This window comes from Anolis carolinensis, unplaced genomic scaffold (genome assembly GCF_035594765.1).
Source record: "Anolis carolinensis isolate JA03-04 unplaced genomic scaffold, rAnoCar3.1.pri scaffold_7, whole genome shotgun sequence".
Lineage (NCBI taxonomy): Eukaryota > Metazoa > Chordata > Lepidosauria > Squamata > Dactyloidae > Anolis > Anolis carolinensis.
In genome coordinates this window covers 22,676,918-22,689,363 of record NW_026943818.1, presented here as the reverse complement: position 1 = coordinate 22,689,363, position 12,446 = coordinate 22,676,918, and the positions used below count along the sequence as shown (strand labels likewise).

The window sequence follows — 12,446 nt, the reverse complement described above, 5'->3', positions numbered from 1 at the left end:
GCTTACAAATTGGCAACACAGTGCCATCACCTCAACAATACAATACAAAAGGCATTAAAAACTAAAAACAATTAAAACATCATAAAAACCGATATACAATAATAGAACATTACCATGCACTGAGGTAATGTCTTTTCATTCACTAGACCTTGTTAATCCAGAGTCTATTTTATTCTACTCTATTTTATTAATAATAATACATTTATTATTTCACTCTGATATTATAATTATTACTTGTATTATTCTACTCTATTATTACTTGTATTATTTTCCTGTATTTATTATTATTATTACATGTATTATTTTACTCTATTATTATTATTAAAAGGATACAGCTTATAATCGAGAATATATGGTACCTTTATTATTTTTCTCTATTATTATTGGTATTATTACATTTATTATTTTTCTCTATTATTAGTGGTATTATGACATTTATTATTTTTCTCTACTATTGTTGCTACTATTACATTTATTTTACTCTATTTTTATTATTAATAATAATACATTTATTATTTTACTCTGATCTTATTATTGTTACATTTATTATTCTACTCTATTATTACTTGTATTACTATGTTGTAATTACTGTATTTACAAATTTAGTACCAAAATATCATGATATATTGAAAACATTGACTACAAAAATGCCTTGGATAATCCAGAATGCTGGATAAGTGAGTGTTGGATAAGTGAGACTCTACTGTATTACATTTATTATTTTTCTCTATTAATTATTGGTATCATTACATCTCTATTATTGTTGCTACTATTACATTTATTTTACTCTATTTTTATTATTAACAATAATACATTTATTATTTTACTCTGATCTTATTATTATTGCATTTATTATGTTACTCTATTTATTATTACTTGTATTATTTTCCTGTATTTATTATTATTATTTTTACATGTATTATTTTACTCTATTATTATTAAAAGGATCCATAAGCACATTGACATTGCAGAAGATGAGAATAATGTTTTGATCAGAGTTGGAGAGTCTTATCTTAAATTTGAGCTTGATGTAAATATTCGAAAACATTTAACCTACTGATGGCTCAATTAATGTAATTTTATTGGTATCTATTTTTATTTCTGAAATTTACCACCCTTGGCTTATACTGGAGTCAATGTTTTCCCAGTTTTTTTGTGGTAAAATTAGGTGCCTCGGCTTATATTCAGGTCAGCTTATACTCGAGTATATACAGTAGTTGGTTTGCTCACAAACTTCATGTATTCAGCATACAGGTACTTTGCATATCAGTCCAGTTCCAGATAGAGTTTGTAACACAGAGCGTCCAAAGTCTAAAGCATCTCTCTGTTCTGAGAGTCTAATAGAGTCTCTGATTCTACATTGAAAGTCTAATGGCTTCTGTACAGCATTGTGTTCCTACTGACTTCTAAAAGCATACATCTGTTTCTATTGAAGTCTCTAAGCATACTGTTTCTCAAATGGAGTCTGAGTCCTGACCAATCCCAGATCCGATCACATGGACCCACAACAAAGAGTTAAGGAAAACTGCAAACCAATACACACACATACAGTACAGTAAACAATCTGAATTATATACAGAACAAATAACTAGTGGAGGCTTGAGAAGGTTGCTGTTGTTTTATTCTTGGACTGTTGCATGCTGTATGTTGGCACTGAATGTTTACCATGTCTCCCCATGGGAGATAGAGTGGTATATAAATAAAGTTTTGTTGTCGTTGCTGTATTTCCAACATGGATATCATCTTCCTGCCTGGAAGAAGGGGGTTGAGTTAGATGGCCTCTCCCAAGTTATATATATACATATAATTTATATATACAATATAATTTACAATAAGATATAATATTATAATATATTGTATATATATATGCATATAATATTAATATTATTTTGTAATATAAGATAATACTAATAATACAATACAATAATATTAATTATATATTACAGTAGAGTCTCGCTTATCCAACGTTCTAGATTATCCAACGCATTTCAATACATCGTGATACTTTGGTGCTAAATTCGTAAATACAGTAATTACAACATAACATTACTGCCTATTGGACTACTTTTTCTGTCAAATTTGTTGTATAACTTGATGTTTTGGTGCTTAATTTGTAAAATCATAACCTAATTTGATGTTTAATAGGCTTTCACTTAATTCCTCCTTATTATCCAAGATATTCACTTATGCAAGCTTCTGCCGGCCCGCTTAGCTTGGATAAGTGAGACTCTACTGTATATATAATTTATATATACAATATAATTTACAATAATATGTATTATAATATGTATGTATATGCATATTTACAGCATTTATATTCCGCCCTTCTCACCCTGAAGAGGACTCAGGGTGGATCACATTACACATATAAGGCAAACATTCAATGCCTTAACATAGAACAAAGACAGAGACAAACACAGGCTCCGAGCTGGCCTCGAACTCATGACCTCTTGGTCAGAGTGATTTGTTGCAGCTGGCTGCAGCTGGTTGCTCACCAGCCTGTGCCACAGCCCAGGCCTAATATATAATATTAATATATAATATATATTAATATATAATATATATATAATATTATTTTGTAATACAATATAATACTAATAATACAATATATTAATATTAATTATATATTATATATTAAATGTAGTATTACTAATAATATTTCAATATATTTATATACAGTAGAGTCTCACTTATGTCAAGACTTGGCTGTTTGGTTGTGCATTTAAGTAAATCAGATCTAATTTGCCAAATAGTCACTGTTGAATGTTTTTAGGTTGAATGTTTTTATATTGTGGAATGATATTTTAAATTGTAAGTCGCTTGGAGCACTCGGGTGGAGAGCGACTAATTAAGAAATAAAGTGAAGTGAAGAAGTGAAGTGAAAACATTGACAACAAAAATGGCTTGGATAATCCAGAGGCTTGGATAACTGAGACTCTACTGATTTTTAATGCCTTTTAAATTTACTTGTGTGTTTTTGTAAAACCGTATACTGTATGCTGGTTTTATATCTGTCCCTCTGGGGAGATGGTGACGGGGTACAAAAATAATAATAATAATAATAATAATAATAATAATAATAATAATAATAATAATTATTATTATTATAGTACAATATAGTAATTTATTGCCAGTATTGTGCTATGCTAATAATATAATGTATTTAAATTTAATTTGTAAGCCGCTCTGAGTCCCCTTTGGGGTGAGAAGGGTGGGATATAAATGTATTAAATTAATTATATATATATATATATATATATATATATATATATATATATATATATAAGAGTGATGGAATCCTGGCAACCAACAAAACAACAGGCCCCCCAACCTCGAAATTTGACAATACAACCCATCATCCATGCCTCTAGGTTGATACAACAAAAAGAAAAGAAAAATAAAGTCCTAATTAGAGAGAGAGAGAAATAATTGTTTTTATCCAATTGCTGCCAGTTAGAAGGCTAAGCTCTACTCACTTGGTCTCCTAGCAACCCACTCAGCCCAGGGAACAGGCAAAGTTAGGCCTCACTTAGGCCTCTACCACACTGCCTATAAAATACAGACACCACCAGACAACGCCACAGCAACGCATGTAAATAAGTAAGTTAGTGTGGTGGAAGCTCCTTCCTTGGAGGTTTTTAAACAGAGACCATCTAATGGTGCTTTTCCTGCATGACAGGAATTGGACTAGATGGACTAGATCTATGATTCTCTGATAAGTGACACAGCTCTCTTTCTTCTTTGTGGTCCGTCCAGGGGGTGTCGTGCTTGGGATCAACGCCAAGGGAGAGCGGCTCAAGCACTGGTTCGACTGCCTAAAGAATAAGGATAAGAAGATTGAGCGCTGGCACACGCTCACCAATGAGCTGCCCGGGGCCATCCTCAGCGACTGACCTCCCGGCCCCGGGGAACAACGTGGCGCACCGATCTCAACCACGGAGCAGCAGCCTTTGCCTCTGGGCTCCGTTTGCTTGCTGCGCAGGACGGGACGGGAGGGATGCTGAGCCTCAAGAGCGGAGGGGAGACGGGCTGGGACCCCCAAGAGGCGGCCCATTGAACCCCAGACAAGGCTGTCTTCTTCCCTGTTGCTTTGCCTTGAGATGTCTTTCCGGGATACTTTGAACCCGTTCCTGTGTGTGTGTGTGCGTGTGTGTATACGTGTGATGGGGCGTCTCCAGGCCTGCATGCATTCACACAACCACCTTTCGATCTCCTCAATCCCGTTCTTGCTGCTTTGCAAATGCAGTGGCAACCTGATGCACAATATACATACACACACACACATATATATATTCACACACATGCATATATACAGTAAGGTATAGGTTTCCCATGATGTTAAGTCCAGTTGTGTCTGACTCTGGGGGTTGGTGCTCATCTCCATTTCTAAGCCGAAGAGCCGGCGTTGTCCATAGACACCTCCAAGGTCATGACTGCATGGAGTGCCGTTACCTTCCCACTGGTGCAGTACCTATTTATCTACTCACATTGGCATGTTTTCGAACTGCTAGGTTGGCAGGAGCTGGAGCTAATAGCGGATGCTCATTCCGCTCCCGGGATTTGAACTTGGGACCTTTCGGTCTGCAAGTTCAGCAGCTCAGCGCTTTAACACACTGCGCCACCACCAGGGGCATATATACATATATATATACACAAGTCTCACTTATCCAACATGAACGGGCCAGCAGAAGCTTCGATAAGTGAATATCTTATTATTATTATTATTATTATTATTATTATTATTATTATTATCTTAGATCAGGGGTCCCCAAACTAAGGCCCGGGGGCTGGATGTGGCCCATCGAAGCCATTAATCCGGCCCCCACGGCACAAGGGCAGAAGCGGGTTGGGCTAAATGACCCAAGGGGTCTCTTCTTCTCTTCCAACCCTTATTATTATTATTGTTATTATTATTATTATTATTATTATTATTATTATTATTATTATTATTATTATGACATAGCAAACAAGATAGATATGCTGGATTTCATATCACAAAATCACAAGTCGAACACTTCCCAAGTGTCTAGGACTGTGTGATGTATTTTTGGATGATGCGTGCAGATCCCAGTAGGGTGGCCTTTTGCAGTTGGCAGATTGTGATTTTGTCAATGTCTGTTGTTTCCAAATGCCGGCTGAGATCTTTTGGCACGGCACCCAGTGTACCCGTCACCACCGGGTAATAACAACAACAACAATAATAATAATAATAATAAAAATAATAATAATGAGGCTGGGAGGCCATCTGTCAGGAGTGCTTTGCTTGTGCTTTTGGTGCACAAAGGCAGAAGGGGGTTGGACTCAATGGCCCAAGGGTTTATTATTATTATTATTATTATTATTATTATTATTATTATTATTAACATTGAGGCTGGGAGGCCATCTGTCATGGGTGCTCAGCTTGTTCCTTTTGTGCACAAAGGCAGAAGGAGATTGGACTCAATGGCCCAAGGGGTCTCTTCCCATCCTCTTTATTATTATTATTATTATTATTATTATTATTATTATTATTATTAATAATAATAATGATTATTATTGCTCAGTATATAGTCTGGCCCTCCAACGGTCCATAGGATCATGAACTGGCCCCCTGTTTAAAAAGTTTGGGGACCCCTGTCTTAGATAATAAGGAGGGATTAAGGAAAAGCCTATTAAACATCAAATTAGGTTATGATTTTATAAATTAAGCACCAAAACATCATGTTAGACAACAAATTGGACAGAAAAAGTAGTTTAATGTGCAGTAATACTATGTAGTAATTACTGTATTTACGAATTTAGCACTGAAATATCACGATACATTGAAAACATTGACTACAAAAATGCCTTGGATAATCCAGAAACTTGGATAAGCGAGGCTTGGATAAGTGAGACTCTACTGTATTTGCAATGTCTGTCGTTGTGGGCGAGTAGTTTGGCTCCCTCCTTCCTCTCCCACCCCCAGATTTCAGTTTTGATTTTCCCCGTTCCCCCAAACAATATGTACAAAACCAGATTAATAATAATAATAATAATAACAACTTTATTTTTACCCCGCCACCATCTCCACAAAGGGACTCAGGGCGGCTTACACAAAAAACATGGAGAACAATATGGCACTACAATACATACAATCTATTAAACAGTAAGATTAAAAACAGTGCGACACAAGATAAAACATCACAGTCGAAAAAACTGCACAATTTATTTCATTTATTTATTTTCCTCATTTCTATCCTGCCCTTCTCACCCGAAGGGACTCAGGGCTGCTCACAATCTGGCAAACATTCAATGCCAATATACAATACAAAAAGATAAAACATACGCAATTAAAACAATTAGGTAATTTAACAAAATACAATAAATAGATTTAAAACCATGTTCAGAACACAACAAAGGGCTGTCACTTTCACCCAAAACAATGGCTTTCTTCCTTCCTTCTTTCTTTCTTCCCTTCCTTCCTTCTTCTCTTCCCTTCCTTCCTTCTCTCCTTCCTTCCTTCTTCTCTTCCCTTCCTTCCTTCCTTCTCTCCTTCCTTTCTTCCTTCTTTCTTTCATCCCTCCCTTCCTTCTTTCATCCCTTCCTTCTCTCCTTCTTTCCTTCTTTCTTTCCTTCTCTTCATTCCTTCCTTCCTTCTTTTTCTTTCCTTCCTTCTTTCATCCCTTCCTTCTCTCCTTCTTTCCTTCTTTCTTTCCTTCCCTTCATTCCTTCCTTCCTTCTTTTTCTTTCCTTCCTTCTTTCATCCCTTCCTTCTCTCCTTCCTTCCTTCCTTCTTTCCTTCCTTCCTTCCTCCCTTCTTTCATCCCTTCCTTCCTTCTCTCCTTCCTTCTTTCATCCCTTCCTTCTCTCCTTCCTTCTCTCCTTCCTTCCTTCTTTCTTTCCTTCCCTTCCTTCCTTCCTTCTTTTTCTTTCCTTTGTTCTTTCATTCCTTCCTTCTCTCCTTCTTTCTTTCCTTCCCTTCATTCCTTCCTTCTTTCTTTCCTTCCTTCCTTCTCTCCTTCCTTCCTTCTTTCCTTCCTTCCTTTCGTCTTTCATCTCTTCCTTCCTTCCTTCCTTCTTTCATCCCTTCCTTCCTTCTTTTTCTTTCCTTTGTTCTTTCATCCCTTCCTTCCTTCTTTTTCTTTCCTTTGTTCTTTCATCCCTTCCTTCCTTCTTTTTCTTTCCTTTGTTCTTTCATCCCTTCCTTCCTTCTTTTTCTTTCCTTTGTTCTTTCATCCCTTCCTTCCTTCTTTTTCTTTCCTTTGTTCTTTCATCCCTTCCTTCTCTCCTTCCTTCTTTCATCCCTTCCTTCCTTCCTTCTCTCCTTCCTTCCTTCTTTTTCTTTCCTTTGTTCTTTCATCCCTTCCTTCTCTCCTTCTTTCTTTCCTTCCCTTCATTCCTTCCTTCTTTCTTTCCTTCCTTCCTTCCTTCTTTCCTTCCTTCTCTCCTTCCTTCCTTCTTTCCTTCCTTCCTTCTTTCATCCCTTCCTTCCTTCTTTCTTTCTTTCTTTCCTTCTTTCTTTCTTTCTTTCTTTCCTTCCTTCCTTCCTTCCTCCCTCCCTTCTCTCCTTCTTTCCTTCCCTCCTTTTGTCTTTCATCTCTTTTTTCCTTCTCTCCTTCTTTCTTTCTTTCCTTCTCTCCTTCCTTCCTTCTCTCCTTCCCTTCCTTCTCTCCTTCCTTCCTTCTTTCATCCCTTCTTTCCCTCCACCCCTCGGTCCCTTCTCTTGCTCAGTGCTGGCTTAAGAGGCCTCACTTTCTCCTCTTTGCACAGCTCCAACTTTCAAGAAACGCCTGCCTCCTCCTGTCTGGGGAAGTGTTCAGCTTCAAACACTACATGCTTCTCTGACACACACAAAGAGCCATTGGCGCCTGTTTTGTCTTAGGCAAGGCTTTCTCGAACGAACGCAGTCCCTGAGGGCTGGCATCCGTGTCCTCCCCAGGACAGCCCTCAAAAGCAAACACCCCGATCAATGCCAAGTGTGAGCAAGAGAAGGCCAAATGACTGGGCTTAGATCCTCTGAACATACCGTCGTACAATTCAGACAAAAGATTCTTCCTGCCCATTCTGTCCAATCTTGCCAAACTCTCTCTCTGTCCATCAGCTGTCGACAAAATTTGTCAAGGTTGAATATTACTTTGGTGTTAAGTTGATGTAACGGATTTAAATTACAACCATCCCAACCATGAACAGCAGCAACACCACCATCTCAGTCAAAAGGATTTAAAAGGTGGTTCAAGAGTACAGTAGAGTCTCACTTATCCAAGCTAAACAGGCCAGCAGAAGCTTGGATAAGCGAATATCTTGGATGATAAGGAGGGATTCAGGAAAAGCCTATTAAACATCAAATTAGGTTATGATTTTACAAATTAAGCACCAAAACATCATGTTATACAACAAATTTGACAGAAAAAGTAGTTCAATACGCAGTAATATTATGTTGTAATTACTGTATTTACGAATTTAGCACCAAAATATCACGTTATATTGAAAACATTGTCTACAAAAATGGCTTGGATTATCCAGAACCTTGCATAAGCAAGTCTTGGATAAGTGAGACTCTACTGTATTATTATTATTACATTTATTATTTAACTCTATTATTATTGCTACTATTACATTTATTATTTTTCTCTATATATTGAAAACATTGAGTACAAAAATGGCTTGGATAATCCAGAAACTTGGATAAGCGAGTCTTGGATAAGTGAGACTCTACTGTGTAATAATTCCTATGCAAAAACTGGAAGTCACCCACTTGGAAAATGTGTTGGTTTCCCTACTTATGAATATACATCTATGTTATAACTGTAATTTAAGATATAACCTTAGTCCTTTTGAGGCATAACTATAACATTTTGTTACATATATCATTTAACTAACTCTTTAACTAAACCATAAAGGGGAAACTCACTGCAAAATGAAAGCCATTTAGTTTTCTGGGTTTTCTATGAGTTTCCCAGGTTATACAGACATGTTCCAGAAGCATTCTCTCCTGACATTTTGCCCACATCTATGGCAGGCATCCTGAGAGGTTGTGAGGTCTGTTGAAACTAGGCAAGTGGGGTTTCAGGATTGTTGTATGTTTTCTGGGCTGTATGGCCATGTTCTAGAAGTATTCTCTCCTGAGGATGCCTGCCATAGATGTGGGCAAAATGTCAGGAGAGAATACTTCTGGAACATGGCCATACAGCCCGGAAAACATACAACAACCCTGTGATCCCAGCCATGAAAGCCTTCGACAACACAAGTGGGGTTTATATATCTGTGGAATTTCAGAGTCAGGGACAGTTAACACTTCCCAACAAAGGATTCCCCCAGCAGGAAGCAGCCAGGCTTTGAAGCTGCTAGGCCATTCAATGCTAATGGCAACATTCACACTTGAGTTCTTTCTCCCACCCTGGACATTATCCCACAGATATATAAACCCCACTTGCCTAGTTTCCAACAGCGCTCACCACCTCTGAGGATGCCTGCCATAGATGTGGGCAAAACGTCAGGAGGGAATGCTTCGGGAACATGGCCAGACAGCCCGGAAAACTCACAGCAATCCAGCCATGAAAACCTTCGACAACACATTCAGTTTTCTTTGGTAACTAAAAGTTACTGCTACAAAAAATGAGAATACAGTAGAGTCTCGCTTATCCAACATTCTGGATTATCCAACACATTTTTGTAGTCAATGTTTTCAATGCATCGTGATATTTTGGTGCTAAATTCGTAAATACAGTAATTACTACATAGCATTACTGCGTATTGAACTACTTTTTCTGTCAAATTTGTTGTCTAACATGATGTTTTGGTGCTTAATTTGTAAAATCATAACCTAATTTGATGTTTAATAGGCTTTTCCTTAATCCCTCCTTATTATCCAACATATTCGCTTATCCAACGTTCCACCAGTTTATGTTGGATAAGAGACTCTACTGTAGTTATAATCATATATATACATATATATATATACTGTATACAGTATACTCTACTGCATTAGAATTAGAATTATACATATATGTATATATATGTGTATATATATATATATACACACACACACACACACATATATATATATATATATACACTGTATACAGTATACTCTATTAGAATTAGAATTATACATATATGTGTGTATATATATATATATATATATATATATACACATATATATATACATATATATATACTGTATACAGTATACTCTACTGTATTAGAATTAAAGCAGTAAATTCACTTTGCAGGGATTATAACTCACGGTGGTTTGTTCTTATTGCCACAAAATCTTCATTCGTAGAATATTTTCAGTGTCAAGGTCTTCGGGAATTCATTACCTAAAAACGGGATGAATTTCCATGCAATGGCCGTGCTTTCCTTGCTCACTTTTAAATAGAAAGTTATATATTTACATAAGGTTTCAGGGGCACGTAGTGATAGATGTTCCAAAAGGGAGGCTTGCTTAATTTGCTCTTCTGGTTTCTGATCTCTGATGAGAAAGATGACATTTCTCATCAGAGAAACAGAAGAGGACACTGCCTGTTGTAGATGTGACAAATTCAGTTTGGTGGAATTTGGTCAAGATCTGTGGAAAAACTTAGATAGGATCGCTAGGTTAACAAAACCTGCCTAGCAACCATCCTTTGTGATTAAGAATGCCTCCTATTTTGGGGTCGGAAAGATTTTCCTTTTATCGGGACTGAATCAGGTGCTAAAAATTCCACAGAAAATGTGACTTGTCACAACATTGATGAATGTGAGCCACACATTCATTCTTGCAGAAAAACTTTCTAAACTTAACTGAAAGTCGGATCCTTTCATTTGGGATTTTAGGAAGAGCACAAACATGGCAACAGCCCTGCCTATCATGACTTTGTACCGTTTTGGAAACCTGGCGATAATACAAATCCTTCCATTATATACCACCCGAATGCATATTTTCCCCGTAACAAAATTTTTTCCTCCAAGAAAATCATCTTCCCAAGATTGCTCCTTGAATTACCATGGATTGAAGTGCATCTTCTTCCAGCCTCGTCCGAATCCCTTTTCGTTTTCTATCAAAGCCTTTTTTTAAACAACAAAACCAAACCTGGACTGTGTATATAGTTATACAGATATATGATACGATATATAAATATATAAATATATATATACGTATTTAAAAACAACTATCGCATGCCAGTTGGTGGTTATCATGCAAAAAAAAAGACTTGTTAAATGTTTGATACTACTGTTTTCTTACTAATGTGACGGCTGCAGAAGACAGTCGTGGTCTGCATCCCCACAAATGATTTTTGTATTTCAGTATTATTATTATGATGATGATGTGTATCTTTTTTTTGGTCGGATTTGTTTAATCTTTATAAATAGGACCTCCAATAAATTTTGAAAAGCGAACGGGAAAGCGTCAGACCTTTGACTTGGAAGGAATCGAGTTCTTGGAAGTAGCAGAGTCTTCGCGATTTGTATTCTTTCTCTCCTTCTCTTTATTTCTTATGACGACTGGTGGCCCTGCTTCATAAGAGTGAAGAATAGTGTTATTTATTATTATTTATTAGCGACATTTATATCCCGCCCTTCTCACCCCAAAGGGGACTCATAGCGGCTTACAAATTAAATTTACATACAATATTATATTATTAGCATAGCACAATACTAGCAATAAATTACTATACTGTACTATATCCATATATTGTAATATTATTAGTAATATTAAATGTAATATATAATATATAATTAATATTATATTGTATTATTAGTATTATATTACAAAATAATATTACTAATATTATATGCATATACAATATATTGTAATATTATATATTATTATAAATTATATTGTATATATGTATGTGTATATATACATATATACATATGTATGTATATACATATATATGTATGTATATGTGTGTGTGTGTGTTAACAAGTATATATACATACAAAATGCAACTATACTGCAATATTATTAGTAATAGTGCATGTAATATAAATATACAATTATTATTCTATCCCTTTCCACCTTCGGAGTGAAACAAATATCTTTATTTCACTTTAGAAAGTTAGAAGAAAGATGCGCTCTGTGGGTTTTCCGGGCTGAATTGCCACGTTTCAGAAGCACTCTCTGCTGACGTTTCACTCACATCTATGGCAGGCATCCTCAAAGGTTATGAGGTCTGTTGGGCTTTATATACCTGTGGAATAATGTCCTGGGTTGGACGCAAGTGTGAATGTTACCATTGGCCAGCTTGACTATTTATTTATTTATTAGCGACATTTATACTAGCATTGAATGGCCTTGCAGCTTCAAAACCTGGCTGCTTCCTGCCTAGGGGAGGGCCACCCAGCCTCTGCCTGCTCCCAACAAATCAGGGCCAACAGTCAGGGACAGTTAACACCTCCCAACAAAGGATCCCCCCAGGCAGGAAGCAGCCAGGTTTTGAAGCTGCAAGGCCACTCAATGCTAATCAAGCTGGCCAATGGCAACATTAGTATTTATTATTACA

The 12,446-nt window shown here is 36.5% G+C and overlaps 1 protein-coding gene and 1 long non-coding RNA gene across 4 annotated transcripts in view; one reads left to right on the top strand and one right to left on the bottom strand.

Annotated features, from left to right (window-relative positions):
- Positions 1-4,988, top strand: part of doc2b (double C2 domain beta) — a 153,294-nt gene extending 148,306 nt beyond the window's left edge. For 2 of the 3 annotated variants that reach the window (XM_062958948.1, XM_062958947.1), the window contains one exon: positions 3,757-4,988. In XM_062958948.1, the coding sequence (XP_062815018.1) occupies positions 3,757-3,893 (137 nt within the window). In that variant the 3' untranslated portion in view covers positions 3,894-4,988. The remainder of the gene's footprint in view (positions 1-3,756) is intronic. The other variant, XM_062958949.1, reaches the window with a different exon arrangement.
- A 2,528-nt stretch (positions 4,989-7,516) lies between these two features.
- On the bottom strand, positions 7,517-11,774 carry LOC134292977 (uncharacterized). The gene is made up of 3 exons (XR_010000054.1): positions 11,357-11,774; positions 10,205-10,280; positions 7,517-8,059 (listed from the first exon to the last, which is right to left on the bottom strand). It is a non-coding gene; the product is annotated as an uncharacterized LOC134292977 (long non-coding RNA).
- Between the last annotated feature and the right edge of the window lie 672 nt (positions 11,775-12,446).